This window comes from Neovison vison, chromosome 2, assembly GCF_020171115.1.
Source record: "Neovison vison isolate M4711 chromosome 2, ASM_NN_V1, whole genome shotgun sequence".
NCBI classification, from domain to species: Eukaryota; Metazoa; Chordata; class Mammalia; order Carnivora; family Mustelidae; genus Neogale; species Neogale vison.
This window is the reverse complement of record NC_058092.1, coordinates 190,373,468-190,398,677: the sequence shown is the minus strand read 5'-3', so window position 1 is coordinate 190,398,677 and position 25,210 is coordinate 190,373,468. Positions and strand designations below refer to the sequence as shown.

Here is a 25,210-nt window from a genome sequence, read left to right as displayed (position 1 = left end):
GACAGGCAGAGAGAGAGAGAGAGAGAGAGAGAGAGAGAGAGGAAAGCAGGCTCTCCGCTCAGCAGAGAGCCCGATGCGGGACTCGATCCCAGGACCCTGGGATCATGACCTGAGCCGAAGGCAGCGGCTTAACCCACTGAGCCACCCAGGTGCCCCAAAAGCAATTAAGATCCATGATCCCTTGAACCGCAAAGTCCCAAATCAGGGTGGCCAGTCACTCTTGGGATATCAATGTATTGGCCTCTTCATGATTTCTGCTAAATTAAGATGGGCCTTCTCCTTGAGATTTTGGCATTTAGTTGCTATTTACATTAGAAAGTGGTTACCTAATCTGGTAATTTGGTTCAACAAATATTGCATAAGCCATCTGATATTTTAAACAATTTAAGCTCCAGGAGTAACAGCCCCATAAAGGGTACGTGTTAGCAGTGCTTTATGGAACATAAATTAAGAAGAGCATTTTTCCAGCTGTAGTTGGATACTTAAGTTGGTGTTTCAGCAAACTGCATAATCAGCACAAAGCCCAGGTCATTAGAGTCCGCTGGCAGGAATCAGCAAACCTGCAAATCACCAGGAGAGCCCAAATACGCCTAGATGAAGTGGTCTTTGAAATCTGACTGTCTGTTGAAAGCAATACGGGAGACTGTGACCTCATATGTAGGGGTGAGCAATTGGTCTTATTTCCACTGGAGAGTACGAGGCCTTCACCAACCTCATTGCTTCTCTATTTGCCACCAGCTAAAGGCCTCCCGTTTCACTGAGAGTAAACCACAGACTGGCAAGCTTGTTGCTGTGGCCAGCGGTCTTCACAAACTTGCTCCTGCCTAGCTCTCTGCCCTAATCACTATCCCTTGTGACTTTCCTCACTCGGCTGCAGTCTACTTGTCCTTGTTGCTGATCTCCAGACACCCTGACTTCCTTCCTGCCTCAGGACCCTTGCACTTGCTGCTTCCACTCCCTGGAAAGATTTTTTCACCAGATCCTTTAATTGCCTGCCTCTTCTCCTCAGCTCCTGCGCTCTGTGCTCTAGTTTACGTTCTCAGGATGGTCCCTCTGGAGGCCTGCAGAGAACACCCCTTCCTAGTCACTGTTTTCTTTGGTTGCGTTTGTTGTTGTTGTTGTTTAATTGGAGTTGACACACAGTGCTACCTTAGCTTCAGGTGTACAACAAAATGATTAGACAATTCTGTTGTTACGTTCACCACAGGTGGAGCCTCCATCTATCATCACACATCGCTGTGACGGTATCATTGGGTGTATTCCCCATGCTGTGCCTTTCATCCCCGTCGCCATTCAGACCATACCTAGAAGCCTGGACCTCCCACTCCCCTTCACCTATGTTGCTCATTCCCTTACAACCCTCTCCTATGGCAACCATCATTCGTTTTCCATATTTATGGGTCTTCCCAGTTACTGTTTGTTCTCTTAGGTTGTTTTGTTTTCTGCATTGTGCTTTTCCTCATCTGGAAATTTATCATTTATTCAGTTGTATATTTGCTTATTATCTATCTTTCCCAATACAAAATAGGTTGCCCTGGAGTTAAAGATGTATATCCTGCCGGATACTAGTTGGGGACCTTGGACAAGTTACATGGGCTTTCTGAGCCTCAGGTTCATCACCTGTAATATAGAGATGGCTGTGAAAGTCTACAAAAACTGGGGCCATCTCTCCCTCTCGGGGATATTGTGGGGATTAAATGAGAGTACCAGGAATGGCCCCGCCTTGTGACCCCATGCAACCTCCCCCTTATAGTACTACAACTCAGTAATCAACTCACTTCTCAATCTGTCAGTCAACCAGTGTTTGTCAGTTGGTTGTTGGTTGTCAGTCAACCAATGTTTCATTATCCAAAAAGTCCTTAAGATATATGCTCATTATAGAAATTTGTCATATATAATGTAATCCTTTTGTCTGTGTGCTTTTATTTCTGTGAGTATATAAATATACGTTTTCACTGAATCATATCACATTATTTACATGTTTGTACCTGTATAATATTATTTGTTAATTTTAGACTTTGAATATTCTTCAAAAAGTCATTTTGAATGCTAAAACTATATTGTACCATACTTTACTTGACTGTTGCTTTATTATTGGACATTTAGGTTGCTTTTTTTTTTTTTTTTTTACTTTGCATTAATGTTACTACCTTGAACATCTTTGTGCATGAATATTTACTGGCCCTTTTGTTATTTTCTTAGAACCCCAGTGAGGGGAAATCATGCGATTATTGAGCTTCTTTGTGTCTATGGTTCCCTGTGCAGCACGATGGGAAATTCTGCGTAAGCCCCAAACTCTTAAGGAAGCCATACTGGTTGAGGAGATGGCTTTCAGGCACAGACTGCCATGGGGAGCAGCCACGGCCAGTATGTAGCTGAGGAAGGACTGAAGGAGGTTGTGGCAGTCAAGGGCACTGGATGGGTTCTGGGAATGGAAAGCCAAGGGTGAGGGGGTCTGCAGATGAGTTGCACAGAAGGCTGGATTTGATGGGGGTTTGCGGGATGGGTCAGGAGAAGAGAAATCACTTGGGGTGTAGGGATCATCTTCGTGAAGGCATGGAGGCAGGAACGGGCCAGCTTCAGAGCAGGCTGGGCTGAGGACGAGAGCCCCGGATGAGAGCCCTGGGCAGAAGAGGTGAGGCAATGCGGATGCGGCCAGGAGTACTGGTGCCCACAGTCATGTGCTGGGCAGTTCCATGGAGGCTAAGGGTTATTACCCTCATTTTGAGCACACAGGGGTCTGCTCGGAACAACAATATGAGCCATTTGTACAAAAGACCGAAATGGAATCCAAATAACAGGTCCAGCTGCTCCAAATACCTCCCTCCCCCTGCAGTTAACATTTTACTACCCGACCGAGTAACTAATGAATCTGGCCCAGCATAAATCCCCAGGCACAAATCCCTGCTTGGGGTCTGTGTCTAGACATCCAGACCCGAGTGCAATTTGCACTTTGAACATTCAGCGCCTTATCACTTGCGAGAAATCAGGTTTAATGGGGAGGACGGGGAGGTGTCGCTCCCACCCCCTCCCTTTGGCACAGTGACTGTGGAATGAGGGTCCCCGGGATAATGAGTGCATCAGGCAATGGAGAGGTCGTAATCGTGTTTGTTATGTGACTCTGGCTGTTCAGAAGCACTGACGGGGAGGTTTCTCCATCTCGTTGCAGGCTGTGTTTTGTGAAGCTTAAGCTCCTGATGATAGCCATTGAGTACAAGTCCGCCAACCGGGAGAGCCGGTAAGTTCGCCACAGCGGAGCGGCCGGCTGACATGCAGGAGCCGGTGAGAGTGCTCTCAGAGCGCTCCGTCCACCCGCGTCTTTCCTACGCGTTATTGATGTGCTTGGGCCCCTGATGTGTCCCATCTCTGACACATCTCAGGGCATGCCCAACCAGATACCGTCACCTCTCTGGCAGACCCACCTGGCATCTCAAGCCCACTGGGCATTTGGAAAATGTTTCTCCAGAGGAAAGCGATGAGGCATCCAGATCTCCACCTGATCAGCCCAAGTGATACTTTTCACCCTCTCTGCACAAAACCAGGGACAGGGCCTGTCCTCAAACCCCATTTACTGCCGTGATCACGAAGCAGGTGGATTCTGGCCCCCTTCACAGCAGGGATGGGGCAGGGCCGTGATGGGATGCACCAGCTCTCTTGATAGCCAAATTACAAGCAGCCTATTGTGTACCATATGGGCTTTTCCCGGTGCAGCCGAAATCCAGGTGGCGGAATATTGGCTTCATGTAAATTAGCCAGGAGAGCAGGGATCACAGGCAGGAGCCCTCTTTATTTATTTATTTTGCACTTAATTATGTGCATATCAGACTGATGAGGGACTGGGTCTGGTTGAAATAGATAACAGCCCAGTCAATATATGAGCTCATGGTGGAAGAAGGAAGCACCCCATTAACAGGGGACTGTGTTGATGCAGGACTGTATGCATTACGGATAAAACACAGATGAGGTTTTTGCTTCCCCATTTTCATCAATGGGTTTGGAAGAAAGAGCTCATTGAGAAGTGCGTGGGCTTTTGTGCTCTAAGATGACCTCCGGGGTCGTTCCTTCCTATAAGTCTTCCTGTGGCTGCCCAAGTGTAAAGTACAGATCCCCTCCCACGTGTGCCTTAGTATGTTGAGTGCAAGGCAAGACTCAAAGGTGCCTCCTCTCACTGTCTAAGGAGTTTTCATTATCGGGATGAATAACTCAATAAAGCCAGACGTCCAGACATACAGTCTGTGTTTCTGACAAACAAAACAAAACAAAAACCAAACAAAACCCCAAAACACTGGAAAGCAAAACACTGTAAGCAAGTCAATCCAATGTTCCCTGTTACCTTAACCACCAGATCAATTGCCCACCAAGTCAATCTGATCAAAGGCTAAGCTCTTTGGAAACTCCAAATCAACCAAGAGCAAGTGAAAGTGGTAGATTTGGTGGCCATGTGTTAAACACGGCCATAGCAGTTAATAATGATGTATAGATACGGTTTTCTTCTTTGTGTTGGCAAAGTGAAGAATATTATGTGCAAGAAATTGGGAGCCAGAGTCCTGGCTCTTGGCTGTTCAACAGGTAAAGTGGGGGTTTCTGGGATTACTGCTTTCCCACACGGTGGCCGGTAGTCACCGGTGCCTGCAGAGGGGGAAAACAGGTGTCCCTAGGTTTTTGCAAATGATATTTTTCATGTTGCCACATCCGAAAATCTGTGTAACTCAGTCTTCACTCTTTATCACTTCTGTGCATCTCTCAGAAAAGTGTCATGGTGTAGGCGGCGCTTAATGTTGAAGGCACCTCTTGACCCTCTTGGTATAACTTCATGGCAGGAGTGTGTCCCCTGAACCTTGACCAGCCGTCTCCCACCTGCCACCTTTTGGTCACAAGGAGGGAGAGGAAAAAGCCTGTTAATAGTTTAGTGTGAATCTGCTGTCACTATTCTAAGAAAATTAACTAGGAGCTTTCCCTGAAGACAAAGTCTTTTCTTTGATGGACCCTCCAATTAACTCACAAATCGGAGATGTTTTCAACAAAGCCATATTTATAGATAGAGATTTTTAGCTTTATTTTTTTTTCCTTTCAGAAAAGAGCGAAAAGAACTTTTTGGCTTTGTTTTTGGCTTTCTGTGTGCCGTTGCCAACTTTAACCCCCCTCATGTCGCTTGGTCTCAGTGTGGAAGCACATTGGTTCTTGTGGAAAAAGGTGTGTTGGAGGGAATGTGGATCATGCCTCTGAGAAAACACCGAACTTCTCGAACACAATAGCCATGCTAAAAAGAATTGAGCTTTTGACCCTTCCTGAGATAAGAGTTTTGATTTTTTTTTCTTCAGTGAAGAATTTCCCATTTCCTTCCCTCTCCCACTTTCTAAGTGGCTGGGTGATAGAATTCAGAGAACCCAGCCTCTCCTCTCCACCCCTCTGCCCCCCGCCTGTGTTGAACGATCTCCTCTGTTGTTTTACCCCATGACGCTGTTTTTCCATGCTCTGCTGAAAAACCTTGTTTTCACATGCATCCTTCAAGTAATTTGAAACAAAGGTTTTGTTCCTTCTTTCCTTCTGGTGTCAGTCAATTTATTATCAAATTGTTTGATTTTAAATTCTTTTCTTGTCGTTTTGCAGAAGCCGAAAGCGGTATGCGCTCTTCGTTAACCTTTCTCCCAACCCCCACCTGCTATCTTCACTGCTAACCACAGGACTAACCATTTGCTGAGAATTCAGGAAGATAGAGATTATATATATGTGTACACATACATATAATCTCATTCCCTTGTCTAATAGACATATATATATGTATACGTATACATATATATATATTTAACCCCTCTCCAATGAGAGCACATCAAAATTGAAAGTAGCATATTGCTTTTCACATTCAGTTTGTTGATTCTTTCGGATAACGCACTAACTTCTTTGCAGGAGACCTAAAAACGCGACAGGTATAATCCCTGTGTTCAGTCATGGCACCAGTGATGGGAACCAGTGCCATCAACATTGAGAAGGAGAATGCTCCTCTCCAGCCCCTGGTGTCTGTTTCTGTCCTGTCCTCATGTGTCTCAGTGTCCACCAGCCTCTGTGGTGCCATCTGTCTGCATACCACATCCACATTCCCAGTGACTTCCTCCTCCCCATGTCCAGTTTCCTGTTGGTAGAGCAGGGATCGTGTCCTTTTATCCACAAAACAGAGACCAAGCTCAGCTAACACTCAACTTTTGTTTTGTTTTTACGCTTATTTTGATGATAACATTTTCCATATTTTCTTCCTTGGGCAGTCCTCGGTACAGACTTAGAACTCTGCTACCGGATTGCCAGATTGTCACATTTGATCTAGTGAATGAGTACTGTTTATTGAGATAAACTCATGGCTTTATTTTTTTCCCTAGTGTGTTTGGGCACATTTCTTAATGTGACGTATCTCCGCTTTCACCATGTGACGTCACCCTGTTTTGCTGCTGTTTTCTGTTGCACGAAGCATGACCAAATCCTCATCGATAGCATTTTCTTTTAACTTTTTCGGTTGATAGTTCCAGTGTAGTTTTTCAATAATGTGTTCTCTAAAACAGTATTGTTGAAAACATACGATCGGGATGCCTTTGTGTTCATCTTCTCAAGAGTTGTTTCTCTCCGTGGTTGGAATCACTGTCTTGTGTTCGTGTTTGTACTTGCTGTGGTGTGTTTGTGCATATGTGTGGTGGGGATATTTGTCCGGAACTCTTTCCGAAGTCTGATTTCTTCTGTGATGTTTGGAGTAGATGCGTGACAATAGAGGTGGCTTCCTGTCAGTTTGGTATTACGCTATGATCCAACTGCGAGAAGTTACTGCAACACTTTGCATCTTCAAAGGTCCACAGTGGTTGCACCTCTGCTGTTGGCTTTTGGCCTTTGAGTCCTTTTATCTTGTGGTGGAGGCATGTTGTGACGTAGCATGACTTGTCGTAAAGTGTACCACAAAGTGACATGGCTTGCTCCCAGAACCAAATAGCGGCCATTTTCCCTCCCAAACGAACTGTCTCTTCCCTATCCCCTATGGCTCCTATGTGCCAAATATATTTTTAAATGCCACGTCTAAACTCATTGTGGTGGGTTCAGGCTGAACAGTTCCTTGCCCATATCATTGGCGGGCTGTGGTGGCAGACGTTTGAGTCTGACCGACTGGGAGCAATCTTTATTACGGTGTCTCTGTGTGAGCAAACTGGGCTCAAATACATCGAAGCATGGAATACACACTGTGTCTCCTACATATAGTCTCTAAGTAAAAGTGTGTGTGTCTAGTTGTGTGGGACTCCAGCAGCATATATTTGAAAGCCCAGAAAAAAATGGAAAGTTCCGGAAAGGCAATACGATTTGAGTTTTGGGGTTTCTGTAGGCTGTGCCCTCACACAGCCCATAAACCGCAGGTCGGTTGTGTTCCTGAGAGGAGAACAATTGGCTCCAAGTCCCACCCAATAGCAATCATACATGACCATGGGTGGTCAAAGAGGCCACTCCCCAGTGGCGTCGTTCATCTGGGCACAGCATGAACTGAAGTCTCAGATGGTTCTTATTCCCTTGCTCTAGTTAATGAAGTCCCATCAGCTTGCTAGACACAGATATAATTATCATGTTATCAAGTACGGTGATATTCTCATGTGACTGATAGTTCCGTAATTGTTCGGGGAATGGTACATTACACCTACCAAAAATTGAGGCAGGGGGCGGAGGGGTGGCCAGGGAGAAATACACACCTGTCATAGTTACCCATAATGGATAAACGATTTCTTTAAAAAATAGGGTTCAGTTGAACTATTCATCATTGGTTGTCTCCGAAAACAGCAAACAAAGTTTATGATGATTGAAGAAGGAATAAGTAGATGTTTCCTAGTTGTTATGCATAAGTGGTGGAGAAGAGGAATAAATCATTTTGCCCCGTCAAGCCACAAGTCTCCAACCTGACTAAAGTTCAGCAAGACATACACAATAAAATGCACTGTAGCTTGAGGTCTCGAGCTCCCCTCCCTCAGGAACCTGACGGGGACATTTTTTTGTGGACTTGAGCCCTGCTAGCCAGTCCTATGTTCTGGTGTTTTCTATTTCAACTCTGAAGGGTGTTTTCAACATTGAAATCAATTGCTCCTCCTCCCTAAGTGGCTGTTTACGCATCTGTATGTTTAAATTTTTGTACTTAGTGCATCTGGGAGATTGTTAGCTCAGTTGCCACCCCCCTGGAAAGGTGTGGTCACTCCTTTAGTAGGCGTGACTGAGAAGAATTGCCACTTTGAAAGAACATGTGTGACTACCTTTTTCCTTGCCGAAGAGGGAAAGGAACACTTTTGGAGCAGAGACCAATGATTTATGTTTTTGAAGTTGAAGAGTGCCTACTGCATACTGGGCTCTAAGCTGGCAGCTGTGAGAAACTTACTTACAAAAATAAATAAAATGTGATCTTGCTTTTCACTCCTCTTTTTCAACTACGGGTTCCCCACAGAAAGTATGTATTTGTGTCCTTATAGTGGACGAGGAGCCAAAGAATGAATCTTGATACAAAAGTAGTCTGAGAGCCAAAGAGAAAGAGAGGGCAAGACTCCTGGGGGAAGGAGCTTGAGAAGCCCTTTGCCTCCAGCTGCCACTGAATGTTTTCTGTTGAAATTAGCAAGGCCATAGACGAAAGAGGATAATTTATGTGTTCCTTGAAATGAGGGAGAGTCCATCTCTGCCACAAAGAGGTCCCTATTGGAATTCTGCTCATTGATATATGGACTTTTTCTTAAAGATTTTCTTGATTCTTTACATGACACATTTTGAAGTTTATCTCTGATAAGCTAGTGAATGAGACAAAATTGGAGCCAAGGACTGATTTAACGTGATGCACAGGGAGGGAGACTTCTTTCAGTCATAAGAACAAAACAAACTTAATGTTGGATATGCTTTTGAGAGATCAAAGACCTTTGGAAGGATTTACATATTCCCAGTAGGAGGTCAATAACCTATTCCGAGGGCCATAGGCACTTTGGTGGGAAAAAAATTACTTCTGTCTAGGATCCTTATCTTTTTTATATTTTCAAAAAGAGGAAGATCAACATTTTATCTAAATTTTCTAGATTTGGAATGTAGATAGAAGAATTAATGTCTACAGTGTTAGTAACACATTTCCTCAAAGAGTCTTTGAAACCTTGTAACCCTTCCAATAGGGAGTATTTTCTGCAGTGGGCCCTGGAATCAGGGGCACATGTTTCTCTAGCCAAACCCTTAAATACATCAGTGGAATCCAGCACAGTGAACATTGTTATGTATCTGGATTTCTTTCCTGCATTATTCACAAGGTCTGGGCTCATTCTTTCAATTCCTACCCAGAAGACTGCCTTAGCCTGATCTGGATACCTGCTAATGTGAGCCTACAGCCTCACACATGATGTGAAGAGATGATTTAAAGCCTCTTGCTCCTTGTTAAGCCCTCTCCAGAAGAGAATGAGAAGGCACCCTGGAATCACACGGGCAGTGATGTCCTTGGCTGTGCATGAGGTTTGAGGAACAGAGAGACACTCCACTCTGCAGGCAAAAGCCAGTCCAAATTAGCCCATCTCCAGATGTCATCGAGGGATATCATGTTTTAGATACTGCAGTCAGTAAAAAGACATTTCAAATGTCAATAGGGGGCCTCCCGGTAATTTATTGGCACCAAGGGCAAAATGGAGAGCTCAGACCATGCAGGAGATTGTTTGGTTCTCATTCAGTTGTTTTAATAACCATGCTTACTTTTAATAGTGACTGTGACTTACGGATCTACTATGTGGCAGGCACTGAGCACACAGAATGTACTTTAATTCTCTTAGTGACACTGTAATTGAGATTATTCACTCCATTTCACAAAGTAGAAGAGTGAGGCTGAGTGGCACCCACGTGCCCCAGGCCAGAGTCTGAACTCCTGGGCCTGACACAGGTACCTGCTCGCTTAACCAGCCCTGGCAGGGCAACACGTTTGAACACAAACCTGCCTCCCATCAGTGCCCCAGATCTCTCCCCGCGACCACACTCTCTTGACTACAGCAAGCTTTCAGGCTGTAATAAATGATCTCAATCTGCTGTCCCTTGAATGACAATCCCACATTCTCACTGGAGGCCGATTCTTGTTCACTGTTGATAAAGAACAGAGGACATGAAAAGAAACTTCTCATTGATAGGAAGCTCGCTCGCACTGGCTTCCTCCCATGAGACAGTGGGCTCAGTCACTGCAGTGCAATTAATGAAGCACATAATATGGAAAAGGTTCCCGTGCAAGGCTTGTTTTGCACATATATGTCACCAAGACATTGATGAGTGTCAAATTTCCCCTTTTGAATTGCATCGCTGAAATCAAGATAGGATTTTCTTTTTTACTCAGAACTTGTTTTACGCTCTGGTATAAACACATACCAAAATGGAACTTTTTCCAGCTTTAAGGAATTAGCTTCTTTAGACACCATACATACCATATGGTGTACCCCGTACGAATTTTTCATGTATGCTCTTGTACATGTATGCTCTTGTACATTCTGGAATGTACAGTTCTTCACCCTGTAAATTCATCTCATTATGGACATGATATTTTGATAAGGAGCCCTGTGTTCCATTCTGTGGGGCCCCGCTAAAGAAAACATGATAATTCCATTGAAAACAAAATATGCTTTACTTTTTTTTGCAGTAATAATAAATAATAACAATAGCCAATATGCATTGAGCCTTCTGTGCAGTATCTTGTTCAATCCTCTGAAGAAAGGCTATGATTTTCATCCTCGTTGTAGGTGAGGGTATTGAGTTTGAGGGAGATTTAGTTATTTTCCCAAAGCCAGACAGCTACTAAGTGGGGATACTGGAATTTGGGTGCAATTTCTGATCACAGAGCCAGGGCGTCCACATACTGCCTTACAGCAAAGAGGGTAAGAAAGTGTGCAAAATCCAGAATTCTGCTCCTCTACGACATCACATTTAATTGGCTTTGAAAAAGGAGTCCATCTAAGCTATATAAGCTCTGACCCTTTTCCCCTCCTGATCATGAGAAGTCAGAGGGCTGTTAAACCGATGTAAAGAATTGGCAGGGGGGTAATTAGGAGGCGCCTGTCCAGTGCCGCTGCCCATTGCAAGCTGTTGCTATTAGTGTGGTCTGCTGCTTCCTGATTTGTGAAGAATTTCACTGTAGCCTGTGGTCCCACAGCAGAACAGACCAATCATCGTGGTCCCTGGCTATTATTTAGTGTTAATAACAGTGATGACACAGGATCGGTTTCCTTCTGTCAGGTCTCGTTATGGGTAATAGTGGATGTTCTTGCGACCACAAACGATTATTTTGCCATAATGATCCACTCTTGAGTCCTCCCGGCAGAACAAAAGTTCACCTGGGTCCTTCCTGTATTACTACAGATGCATCACTCTGTTGGCCGCAGCACTTTCCTGGAACGGTTTTGCCAGCAGTGAAAAATTACACGTTAATTACCGTCCTCCATTTTGATTGTCTTAGACAGTTGCGGACTTCCTTTAGCCTGATTCCGAACATCTACAACCTCAAAGCCGGCTTTTCAGATCAGAGATACCTCTGTTGTATCTATTGCTACGTTCAGAGTACCTAAATTCCCTGTCCATTAAGCCCAAAGCCTCTCAGTCTCTTTATAATACATTCCTGCATTCTGTTCTTGATCTGCAGAAAATTAAACTTGTTTCACCCATTTATTAGATGAGGAGATGTATATCTCTCTCTCTCTTTTCTTTTTTTTTTTTTTTTCAGTCCAAGCACAACTTGGTCAGCTAATCTATTTATAAAACTTTGAAATAGGACTGTATATATTTAGGTCTGCACTTCCCTGCAAAGGGAAGTTTTTTTAAGGAATGATTTGCATTTGTTTTTTAATTACAGTTTGCCCCAATCAGGATATACCAGACACACACTTTATTCAAACACTCCCATGCATTTTGGTAAAAGCAAACTGGAATCATTTCCAACTGCTGGCATTTTTCTTTTTTTACTGTTTACCCTCAGATCCCACGTACATGTCTTTACCAACATTGTGCAGATGTGATATTTGCTTCTGCATTGGTTACAGGTGTCGTGTACCATTCCCTGCAGTAATACATGTATACGTGTATGTTGCTGGATGCATATAGGGGTCCCATTAATGCTCTGTCATCTAATGGAAAATTGTTACAGCAATAGTTTTATTAGACCAATAACATGCAATGTTGACCATCAATAGAAGTTTCTAAAGGGCTGCGTATCAGATCAGAAGCCCACGATGGCAACCGCATTATACACCCCAGCCCTGAAACCTAGATGTGCTTTGATTTCTGCAACTGGGAGTATGCCAACCTGGGAATTGACCAGTAGAGCTTTATGATGGCATCATCCACTGAAATGTCCGGAACTGTGGACATCAAGCTCTAGACAACATCTTTGGGAAAAGCACTAGACTAGTGGGGCCCCTATACAATTAATAGTACAATGTGGTCTTCAAGGTTTTGTTCAGAACATGACCTCACAAATGTGTCTTCTTTGTTTGTTTTTGTTCACTGAGCAGTATATTAATTAACCCTGGAAACCATCTTAAGATCCAAGAAGGCACTTTAGGATTTTTCATCGCAAGTGATGCCAAAGAAGTTAAACGGTAAGAGTTCTTATTTATGTGCCTTCTTTTCTGGCCCAGCCATAGACCTCTTGATCCACTGTGATGGGCATGCTTTCAATATGTATAGGACCCTAAACCCAAAACTTCTTAATGGGCCCATGGGTATCAGTGGTGCCCAGTCTTAGGAAAAAGAGATTATGCTTTCAGATGTTTCCATGGACTCCTCTTCATGTAGTTGATTCCACATCTTTGAATTAGAGTAATACATAGAATGTTCTAAGGGAGGAAATTGAGTCCCAGAGAACTGAAGCAAGTGCTCAGAGTCATCCTGATTCTTGATGACCCACAACAATATAACACAAGACAACTGGTCCCTTGTCTAGGCAGATTTACTCATGTATTATCAGCTTTCTAATCTAAGTGCCAAATGCAATCTTCAAAGGTTTGGGTTAATTTCACATGAAATATTCAATTAGCTATTTTTCTATTTGTGGCCTTCTAGGCAAGGAGTTGAAGTTGTCAGGTTCAATTCTTGAGCCTCTGTAGGTACAGCTCAGGATATCCTTGACCTCAGTGTTTTATGACACATTTATTAGTGTCCTTAAACCTGTTTAAGCAGCCTAACAATCACAGGGCTCTTTGGAGAACACCATGGAATATTATTATATTTGAGTCTATCCTATGAACTCTGAAAAACTTATTAGCAGAAAATGTGGCTCCGATAGTCGGCCACTCACTTAACAATTATGTTATGAAAAATATTTCAAATAAATGATTAATTGTGAAAGGCCTATAATTATTTATGGAAGCCTATTGTTTTCATGTAATGAGTTCTCACTCAAAGCCAGGCCTGTGCTAACTGTTCTACATTTGTTGTTGCTAGTCCTCAGAATAACCTTATAAGATGAGTCTTCTACAACCCTTGGGGCTTTGGTTTCCTCATCTGTAAGGTTGGGATAAATGATTTGTCCAAAGGTTATACAACACATAAGCAAGTGGCAGAGCCCAGATTGGAAATGGTCTTTCCTTTTCCCCAAACCCACACTTTCTACCAAATTTAATAATACTAGCAGATTTGTATGCAGAATTTAATGTGTGCCCGCCCTGCTCTAAGTACCAGCTACCATGAACTCACTTGATCCTCTCAACAACCTTGTGAGATAGGTAGCATTACTATTTTCATTTTCCTCATGAGGAGACCACAGTGCAGATTGGTGAGCTAACTTGCCCCAAACCCCACCACTCATGAGAAGTAAAGCCAGGATCTAAAACCAGGAAGACCAGTGCCAGAGCTTACCTTCTTAATGATGTGCCAAGAGGTGAGCCTGACATGCTGAGTACAGAAACAGGATATTCGACAGCTGATGATTATTACTTTTTTCCTCTTCACCCACTCCTGCAATTAACCATACTAGTTATAAAAGCTTTTAGAGGGAAAAAAATGCAGTGGAAAAACAAACAAACAAACAAAACAACAACAACAAAAAAGAAAAATTCTTTAAACTGAGCTAATGGCTTAAACTTACTTGTACAAATTGGGAAAGAATTGCCATTTTTCAGATGGAAACAGGAAAACCTTCTCATCCAGTTCATGGATCTTGACTGTTCTTCAGGAGTACCTAGAGAACTGGGTCCACCTGAGCAGAAAGTGGGGATGAATGGGATTGAGGACCGCGCCCCCAACTCTGACCAGGTCCCCTGGAATAGAAGGTTGTGCTCACCTCTAACTGTGAGACACACAGGCAGTATCTCAACAGCCTGTATGGGGTGGGGGGTGGGGTGTGCTGGGGAGCACAGCGGTGCTGTAGATCACGTGTACCTCCCAGATAGCAAATATAACACGAAACTCCCTTTTGTGTAATTCTATTTCCTATTGCATCTCTCGCTAATGAATGTCACAAATACCAGGCAGTCCAAAAAACAAATTACCTCCTGTATTAGGGAGTGCAATATGTCTCATTTCAGTGCTTTATGGTATTCACAAATACATGCTGACACAATCAGCTACAACACCAGCCTGTAATTTTCCATAGTGTGTGATGTGTCAGAGCAAATGCTGTCAGTTAGGGGATTTCAAATAGATGAAGACTGCAGAAAACCACAGAAAGGGCCTTGGAGATTTGAATGAAACTAAACAAGTTTTGTAAAAATGGAAAAGTTGATTATGATGATCCAGGATTGAGTTTGTACCCTCTCCTACAAAAAAAAGCAACCCAAGAAGTTAATGGATTTTAGCTCACAGAAACTTTCAGATGCACTGTTATAGGAAAAGAGGAGTGAAACCATCCATTCCAGTCTTAGAAAATTCACTTTGGGGTGAACATTCAGTCATTTGTCCCCTATTCCTTGCCCTAAATATTCTCCTTTTTAAATGCACTTGGCCCATAGTCTATGATGTAGGAATCACAAAATGGTGCCCCATTGACCGAGTTTGGCTTGCAGACAGAATTCGTTTGATTCACGATTTTAACAAATAAATGAGTTGCCAAGAGGAAGACCTCCTCATCTTTTATTTAAAAATCCCTGTTCCTGGTTTCTCCTGAAAAACTTGCAGATCTAGCGTTACTGGGCAGTATTCTCATACTCGTTCATCCATCAAATGTCTGCAGGTCACTCATTTTCTAGAACACTCTGTACCAGGTGCCAGGGGAGCAGTGGTGAAACAAAGCCCTTGCTCCCAGAAGCTCATGTTCTAGGGAGGAGAGAATTGCAGTTTTGTTTATTTATGGTACATTAATCAAAGAATTAATGCAGCTGGGTCACTGATTTAGATTGTGTTTAAGTGAAGGCTGCTCTAAAAGGAGCCACATTTGAGCAGAAATGGGGGTGATGGGAAAGAGTCCATCACACAAAGATGAGAAGGGAAGAGGGGAAAAGGTGGAAACAGTGTTGTGTGCAGGAAGCCAAGGGATGGAAAGTGTGTCTGAGGGAGTAGTGTGGGGAGATGAAGTAAGAGAGATAGGCAGGGCTCGCTCCCCTAGGACTTGATGCAGGGGTTGGGTTGTTATAAAATGGAGTCATTGATGGTTTTAAACTGGGCGTGATGTAGGCTGATTTACATTATTGAAAGGTCTTTCCCTTTTATTCTAAAGAATGGAATGTCGTGCCACAAGGGAGGGGGCCCAGAGACAAGGAGACTACATTGTGTAACTGAGGGGGAATAACGTGGGTTAGACGAGTGAGTGAAGGTGAAGAGAAGGGAGACTGAGACGTAATATATTTTACTACAGAGTCTGTGGGGCCCCTGGTGGACTGCATATAAGAAGGAAGGCGGAAAAAGAGGAATCAAGAATGGAGCCTAGATTTGGAGCTTCTGCAGTTGGGTGGATGTTGGCTCCTCACCTTACCAAGAAGGGGAAAGCTAGAAAAGGAGCAAGTTTGGGGTATAGGGAATTAAGAATTCTATTTGGCTATGTTAAGTAGGTGATATGTAACCAAACAAAAACATAGAGATGTCATCAAGGCAGTTAGGTCTAAGATTCTGGAGTTTGGGGGGAAAGATGAAGGCTGGAGGTATCAGTTTGGGTCCTGTAGCAGGGAGGGTCCTAGCGAGAAGCAGATGACACACCTAAATAAGAAAAAAGGAGTTTTATGAAGGGACCATTTAAAGTTGTGGGTGGAGAGTTAGGGAGAACAAACAAGGAATGGCAGAGCACCCCAGAGATAGCAACAGAGGGGAGCCATTCTCAGCCCTGAATCTACGAGTCAAGGGGAAAGAGCTATCAGAGCCTGGAGAGAGAAGTTGTAGTGTAGGAAAAGCTGTTTGGCAGGAGCTGAGCCCTCTCTAGTGTGGAGATGGGGCTACCACCAACTCGTGATTCAGCAGGGAGGAACTCTCCCTTCCCATCCTCCAGTCTCCTCCTGGCTCTTCCCATTGGCTGAACAGAAGAGGACACCAGAGAACAAAGAGACCCTAAACACTGGCTTTCCAGGGTTTGGAGATTTGGTCTTCTCGATGATGTGTGAGTCAAGGTCATCAACTGAGGGCCACTTGGGGATGGGGTGGAGTTAAGCAGGAGAGGAAGTGGGGAGGAGAGCAGAGAGGGTTGAGGTGGAAGGAGGGGATATGCAGGAGGCCTGAGATGTGTGAAAAGTCCTCTGGAATCCATGGCCGTGGATTTTAAGTAAGATCAATCAGTCAGCACAGTTGTGTTTCCTTTCCTGACCACTTGGCTGCTCAGGTTGAGGTATGCAGTAAGGGGAGGACTTTGCCAGCTGGGTATGAGAGAAACAGAAGTGAGTGGGGAAGAGCATGGTGCTTGCAAAGAAGTACCACCTGGCAAAACTCAACTGGAGCTTAGGTACCGTGCTCCCTCCAGGTAGGGGATGTGTCTCCAGGACTGTGGACCAGAGACCCTCCCTACCCCCACTCCCTGGCCCCGTCTCACTCTTTAACTTTACCTTTATTTTCAGAATCTAGCTTTAATTCATGAAGTAAAAATCTACGTTATCTTCTCAACAGTCTAATCAGACTTATCACTGTTTCATCATCTATTAGGAACGTCTTTAAGACGTTGAACTCTGGGACTAGGCTGTCTGGACTTGAATCCTGGCTGTGCATGACCTTGGGCAAGTCATGTAATCTCTCTGTGCTTCAGTTTCCTTGTCTGTAAGACAGAGGTAATAATCATGACTCCTTCAAAGTGTTTGAAGATCAAATTCATTAATCCTTATAAAGTGCTTAGAATAACACCTGACCTACAGTCTGTATTCTATAAATGTTTCCTGTTACTCTTGTCGTTATTATTATATGGAGGAACATCAGGTGGGAGAGAAAATGGTGGAAACAAAATGGCTTCCTCTCTTCCTGTCCTTCCCCTTTCTTAGCCACATGGCCACTCAGGGCAAATAATTAGCTACCTTTTCCTTCCTTCCTTCCCTCCTCCCTCCTTCTCTCTCTTTCTTTCTTTTCCTTCCTTCCTCCCTTCCTTCCTTCCTTCCTTCCTTCCTTCCTTTCTTCTTTCTCAACATGGTTGAACACTGGCATTTAAAGAAACAGTGAATGGGCTGCTAATGCATGAAGAGCTTTGGGTTTGGATTTAGAAGTCCCGCAGCCAGCTGAGCCCAGCACAGGATGACTTTGGGCAGGTAGTGACAACCTCCTCAACTTACAGATGGGGACATGGAGTCCTGGGGACCTCCAAGGTCTCTTCCAGATCCCAAACTCTTAACATTGGTTTGCACCTGGTGCCAATCATGTGCAAGTTTTGTGAAAACATAAAAAGGAAACTAGGAACAGAATGGTCAAGAATTGTGTTTCTTTTTTTATAGTCTTGGTCAAGGGAAGACCATGTTTATCTCTGGCATTCAATTTCACATCGGGGATGGTGAAACCAAGGACTTTGTTGGTCCCCATATCCAGAGCTTGTGAGGTTGTTCCAGTGAAATCTTATCCTAGTAATCCCCTGTCCTGAAAGGATCTAGGCCTTCAGTGCTGTTCTTCTAGGTCCTTTGCATTCTGTGCTTGAATGATCTTGTTTTGTCTCATCCAGAGTATCTTTGACACAGCCAATGTGATTGGTAATCACACTTTAACACTTAAGTGAGTCAAGGGTATTTTCTTATTGGTTGCTTTCATTGGGTACCAACCCTAGAGTGCCCTCTGCCCACCCCATTGCGATGCTCAGCTGAGCTGTGCTTTACCTTGAGAAGAAAACCTCCATTTATTACATGTTCTCAGGGCCAGAGAGTATGGGAGTTGGTTCTTCCAGTATGGGAGCAAACGCGGGCTGTGAACTGCCAGAAGAAATTTGACAGAGGACGCCTTTGACTCACAGCTTTTGTCTTTGCCTGTCTACCTGTGTCTTTAACCTCTCTCATTTTGGAAAAGAAATGTTTTCTGGGTTATAAGGCTTTAGTTTTTATTTGATGGCAGAACTCTCTCCTTACGGCCCCTTCCATAAATACCTGACCAGACAGCGAGGGTTTCGGAGATGGATTCAACTTCCCCACCAAGGGCCTGGGGCTGGTTGCCCACATGTTCTCATGAGCAGCACTGGATGTTGTGCTCAACAATGAAAGACGAGCAGACCCAGGGTGTCCCATCAGCAGCCATTCCCCCAGTTCCTTTTCAAAGGAAAGTTTATTAAAAGAAGCACTAACTCAAATTGCAGAATCCTGTGTTTGAAATAAAAAGTCTTGCAACAAACATTTCCGTCTGTAAACGTCTAAACCTTTCAAAAGATGAAAGGAAATTAGTGCCGGCATGTTTCATTAATTTGGCACCACGGTGGAGGAAATGTGGTGCTCGTTTCATTCGAGCGGATTATGAAATGTGTCAGTTTTTCCATTCTCTTTCTCCAGGGCATTTTTTTACTGCAAGGCCTGTCACGATGACATCACAGATCCCAAAAGAATAAAAAAATGCGGCTGCAAACGGCGTAAGTAGTGTTTCTTTCCCCCTTCCCCTTTTCCCTTTCCCCAAATTTGTTTCCCTTCTCCTCTTCCTATTAAAGAAACACTAAACATCAAGAGCTTTCTTGAATATGTTTATGTTTCACCCAGCAGTTTAAAGAGACATGAAAAAAATGCTTGTCCTTGCTTTATTAGAGCAGAGGATGGAAAATCACCACCATCAACACCTTTGAGTGAACCTGGTGCCTAATCCCCACCTCTGAACCCTGGAGGGAGGCCCAGGTGGTTGTGTCCACTTGAATGTGGTCAATGCGGTCTATGAAAAGGAGGGCAGCTAAGACCATGGAGGAGGAAGTATTTTTACATAGTGATTTCCAGTGGATGTGGGACCACCAAGTGTGAGGATGGCTGCTCTGGGGCTGAAAGGAAAACTGAATCCGAGGACGCTGTCCCGAATGGGTGCTGACTCTTTTCCCATTTGGGACTGCTATAAGGTTTGATACCAAGATCCAGAATTTTCCCTTGTAGTTTCTTCAGACTGGCCCAGGAAGAGAACTTGGGCATGACCAATCAGCTTTATTTGCCATTGCTCCAGTAACCAAACTCAAACACCATTGCTCCTTGGGGTAGACTAGATTGGGCTCAGTAGCTTCTGGCATATCCCATCTCAAATCTCTTCCAAAGCAGCTTGTCAGTGGGACCTCTTGAGAAAGATATGGTAAGTCAGGAACGTTGGATCATGAGCTCCCAAGAAACCATGACTTAAAGTGGGCATGCCTCGAGAAAGCCATGCCTCTTGAGGTCGTTATGTTGTATTGCCTAATAGAAATTGTTCATGACCCTAAAGAAAACAACAATAATAATAATGATGCCTTCCTATGGTGATTTAGTGTTTTCAGAGCGCCTTATTTATGATCATTATTTTCTTTGATCCTCACCCTAACTCTGGGTAATTGTCAGGGAATGTCATTAATTCCACTTTACAAAAAGAGGAAACTACGTCTCCAAGTTTAGTGGGAGGATGAGATTGCTAAGAGTCACACAGACCCAACACACAGGGGTTCAGTCTCACCCAAAGGCCTTTCCATGCTGTGCACTCAGTGTTCTGATGATTTTTGCAAGAGAGAAGGGCAAGGCAATGACCTTGGGTCTGAAGAGTAGAATCACAGTTATGAAAGATCGCCCCATAAAATACTTTTTCACAAGCAGAAACCAGATAGAAGAGCACTATTCCTGGGATATGCCAACCAAAGTTAGGGCTTTTTTCACTGCATTCCTAAAGGGATCACAGTAATGAAAAACCAGTAAGATATAAATATCGCTCTGGTACAGAACAAAAACACTCGATCTCTTAGGCAAATACCCACGGAAGCGCTTTTGGTCCAGAAGAGTTTCTGTAGAAATCCTCCGAGGCTGGTTCCCAAGTTTGGGGCAGCTTAGGCCCATTGTTTTGCTTTCTCCACTGACTCTACACGCATGGCCCCGTTCCCACCCAGCTCTGACACCTTACTAAGTTGAGTATTTATTAAGGTCTCAGTCAAAGAGACACTAAGTTCTTGAGGTCTAAGAATTCTCTGATTCTGACAACCTAAGGGGAGCATCTAAGTGAGTGTAACGCCCAGAACAAATCCACTCTACTTCCGATCCCCTAAACTCATTGACGCCAAAGGTTCTCCTCACCAGGATGTCCATCCCAGCCCCGCTTGGTTGGCCGTGCACACAGAAACACAGCTCAGATAACCAGGCATCCCCCAGATCATTTCCATCAGAGGAACACAGTATCCCAAGATGAAAGTCAACGAGAGTAACAAATACAGAAGGGTCAACTCCTTTGTAAGGAAACTCTCGTAGTGGAGGGAGTTGGGAAATGCAGGAGAGTGTTGGGGCCAATTATTCATGACCAGACATGTGCCACAGAACCTGGTCCCATGGAGTACCACTGACATTCACTTATTGACTAGCCATCCACATATTTGTGAGTGCTTTCTTTGTGCCAGGTGGATTCTTGGTGCCAGGGATGGAGGGGTGAACATCAGTGTTCTTCTGAAGTCTTCACTTTAGTGAATGGAGACAAACAATGATCATACAAACCATTAAATGCATATAGAGTCAAATGCCATGAAGAGAGAGGAGACTGAGGGTATAGGGAAATAGTCAGGATGCTGCTTTCGCCAGAAAGGTCTAGAAGGCCTCACTTAGAAGGTGACATTGAAGCTGAGACTTTGTCCCGGTTGGTAGCAAGGGCAAAAGTCAAGAGGCAGGAAAAAGTTTGAAGTGTTGGAAGGAAGGAAGGAAAGAGGGAAGGAAGGAAGGGGAGCTGGTGGAAATGGGGAAGGAGTGGAATGAGATGAGGTCATAGAGGAAGTCAGAGGCTATGATGAGAAACCTTGGGTTTTAGTCCTATAATTGATATAGCCTCTGGGAGATTTGAGCAAGGACACGACATCATCAATTCCTATATTAGATGACCTCCATGGTGACGGGGCAGAGAACAGACTCTAGAAAGGCAAGGGTAGAAGGTGGAATGATGGGGAGAAAATGTCTCTGATACTGGGTGTTCCCCACTAGGCACTACAATGGAACTCAGCAGAAAGCTTTTAGGTCCCTAGAAATGAGGATTTGGCCTCTAGAATATTTTGGCACCCTGGTTCCAGGCAAGCAAACAGCAGTTGACTTTAACTTCATCCTGGAGGGAGAGGCACACAATTGTTTGAAATAATCACATTCTCTTCATTCCCCTTAGAGCTGGTTCAGCTGGTGACGTGTGTGCTCTCTCCCCATGCATGGCATGGATTGTCATGGAAGGACTGCCTCCCAAAGCGGAGCCGGCATGACGGGGGTCTTGCCCCTGGCTCTCTGTACCCCCTTCCCTCTTGGACTCCTCATCTCATAGAGGCCTCTGGCTGTGAGGTTAATGTTTGATAACAATCAAAATTGTCCAAATATTGTTCTTCCTAATTAAAAGGCCATAACAGCCTGTGTTCCAGAGGGCAGGATGCAGATGTGTATGTGTAAGGGGTGGTCAGAATAAAGTGAATGATTAAACATGAACCTCCCCATGCATACCAGGCAAGACAGGAAATTAGGGAAGATAGTTTTTTGTGGCAAAGAAACTTTCATTAGGAGGAGCTAGAACTGTGAATGATGCATTGGCAGGGGACGGGGGGGAGTTCCTGTGCCTTTGATAGCACACTGCCCGGTGCCCTAGGTTGGAGAGGGCAGCTGACCCACAGAGTCGTTGGTCTAAACCTCTTAGGCCAGGTGTTAATAATTCACCCTAGAATGATCCACCTCCATGAGGTCAGAGCTGGTGACAGTCATTGGTCTTTATCCACAGCTTCCTAACCCTCCCCTCCCAACCTAGCTCTTCCCCCTTCCAACCCCACCCCTACCTCCCCATTCGCCTTGAACATTTCATGCCATACTATCTGGAGAAAAACCGAGTGTGGACATTCCATTTCTGGAAATTCTGTGGTAGTATAGTTTAACTTTTGCATTTCTTTCCATTTCTCCATAGCATTCCACCAAGGAAGAGAGTCAAATTCAGCTGTCTGGCCAAGGAGCAAGTTCTCAGAATCTACTATTTACCCATTTTCTTCTTCTGTATAACAAACCTGGTCTAATGATTTACATTTTTTCCCCCAGCCTGTAAAAGTTTGCCAAAGGGTGGACTCCCAGGGGACAAGTCATGTCTGAATTGATGTGTTTGAAGGAATTTTCTTGAACTTCTAATCATTGACATATTTTTGATTTATTTTTTTTTCTCTTTGCTGCCTTGGAATACGGCCCCTACTCTATTTTAACTGCACACTGGTAGTGATATATTGTGAGTAAAACGGGTTCCCAGTAGCCCGGAGTCCAGTTCCCCCTGTCTTTCTCTAGAAGAGATACTTCTTTTATTTTCTGTACAGTTTCAGTTTCTTTTTTTCTTTTGGTATTTATGTTGCATGTAGCAGTGACATCATGCCCCAACTCCCTCATCCAACATGGTCTGCAGAGGAGCCTGGAGGTAGAGACCCCCCCCCCAAGAGCAGGGACCCCCCCCACACACCTCCGTTCATCTTCCCATCCCCCAGCCTCTTGCCAGCTTCTGGCGCTGTCTTATTTTTCCATTTGAAAATAAGAGCTTGACCACAGTGTTTCTCTTGAAGGCCTTGTCTCGGGACCTTTAGGGGACACTGAGTAGGCTGAGGTAATTACCACTCTAGCTGTAGATGCCTCGTCAACTGGGGGTCATTGTCATGCTTGCCTTTGATAAATCAGACCTGGTCTCTGCTACTGAGCTTGAATTCGTATCCTGAAGGAAACACATATGCTACATATATATTCCCATGTTGTGATATATATGAGATATGTACCAGTACTTTATATGTAAAAATGAACATTTTTATATATAAGCATAGAGATATTTTATAGAGAGAGCAGTGTATTTAATACAATATGCATACCTCTCTATGTGAGAAAGTGCTTGCTAGAGAATTAATTGGATATCAGACTTTGGGATTGTCAGTATCTTAAGCCCCCTCACTGGACACAAGTATTTCCACAGTGGTAATTATTTCCTACAGTCTATGGAGTTCCCTTGCTTTTAAAATAAAGTTCCCCTTCCAATCGATGCCCACTAGGACATACCCAGTTCTGCTATGGGTGTTAGTCAGGCTTTTTGGAAGATCCGTTTACTCATTTCAGGTGGAAAGGTTGGCTCAAGGACCATGTTCCATTTCATTAGTGAGCTAGGTAGAAGTCGGAACGAGTGAATGTAAGTCTCTGAGCCCCTAACTTACTCACAGAGTAAGGCTTCTCTCACCCAACAAGATGTGGCCATTTCAGGGCCAGTGTTTCTGTGGGTGACTCCGAGCCATGCTGCCCTCGGTGGCACCAGGAGTGAGCGTTGTCGGGTCTGTACTCACGTCCGTGAAACTCCACTGAACACGGCACCCAGCCTACAGATCGGTTCAGTCCAGCAGTCCTGGCATCTGGAGATATCTCAGCACTCAGAACTCCGATTGCCTTTGCACTGTGTGAGGGGGTCATCTGGTTCTGGCTAGTCTTCTGAGTTTGAGGCTCTAGAATGCTTAGTGTACAGACAAAAGAAATCAATGACGTCTTCAGTCTGTCACACAAGGCCGCCAAAATGGACTCTGTGGCTCCCTTTATCTGCAGAACACCTGGAAGGATGGCTCGAGGGCATGTGCCACTCTGATACCTGCAGAGGCGTCTACTTTATCTCGTGATCCTTCGGAATCAGACAGAAAAGGGGATGTCAATCACCAAACAACTCTAGTGCCAAATGCCTCTGCCTTGCACAGCCACGGTGTGCGGTGGAGGGCGGGATCTACGAGTTCTGTAGACTTCGTGCCACTGACATTAACTAGCTTTCTCTTCCCCCTCTTTCTGTTCTTGGAAAACCACCCGGAAGATCTTTCTTCTCCTTGTAGGAACTAAGAGGAGGAATTTTACTAAGTGAAGACATCGTTCCTCATTTATAGGACTAGAAAGAATGCTCGCCGATTCTCAGCCTCACATCCAACGAATGCATCACCCCTCTGCCTCGGTGGACATGTTCATTCCGTGGATGCTTCTAGTTCTAGTTTTAGTTGCTGCTGAGCCTGTGAAGAGCAGCTTCAGGGTTCAGGTTTGGAATTCATCCTTCCTCCACTGGAATTGATTTTAAACACGTCATTGTGATCTAAGAAGTACCTGTGAACTGAAAGCGGGTATTTTCTTCCTCCATGCTAGTCTTCCTGTGCATTTGCTCCATTCGAACCTAGAAAACTTTCTCCAGCGGTTGGAAAACTCCACCTGACCCTCTCAGTCCAGCGCTGCTTTCCCTGCCCCTTCCAGCCCACCCTGGAAATTAAAATTCTGCCATTGGAAATTGGTTGGCAATTTGGTTGCTGATGCAAGAGGCAGATGGTGCTGAGCACAGGATGGAGTCCAACTCCCTCTTCGTTCCAGGCTTGGCTCCGAAGGGCTAACCGGCAGAGATCCTGAGCGTGACAGCTCATTGTCCGTTTGACGCAGGGAAGGAGCAGTAACTGAGCCACATCTCTACCAGCCACTTCTCTACAGGTTTCTTCTCTCGTGATCATGACCCTCGAAGACACAGGAAAAGTGGTCTGAGAATAGGTCTGAGAAACCCCCCATTTTTAAACCCTTAGGAGTAAACAGAGAGCCTTGATAATGTCCATTAGGGCAACACCCTCATTTTTATCTCTACAAATAGCACTAGGAAGGCATAATGGAAATATTGGAGGAATCGCCATTTCATTTTGGTGAAGGAAAGCACATAAAAGCTT

General features: G+C 44.3%; 1 protein-coding gene across 23 annotated transcripts in view; it reads left to right on the top strand.

The window, feature by feature from the left end:
- Nucleotides 1-25,210, top strand: part of KCNMA1 (potassium calcium-activated channel subfamily M alpha 1) — a 730,059-nt gene that overhangs the window by 573,309 nt on the left and 131,540 nt on the right. For 7 of the 23 annotated variants that reach the window (XM_044239898.1, XM_044239897.1, XM_044239893.1 and 4 more), the window contains exons 16-18: nt 3,170-3,238; nt 12,510-12,596; nt 18,861-18,937. In XM_044239898.1, the coding sequence (XP_044095833.1) occupies nt 3,170-3,238; nt 12,510-12,596; nt 18,861-18,937 (233 nt within the window). Of the gene's footprint in view, nt 1-3,169; nt 3,239-5,610; nt 5,623-12,509; nt 12,597-18,860; nt 18,938-22,728; nt 22,738-25,210 lie in introns of all 23 variants that reach the window. The other 16 variants (XM_044239894.1, XM_044239887.1, XM_044239886.1 and 13 more) reach the window with 3 other exon arrangements.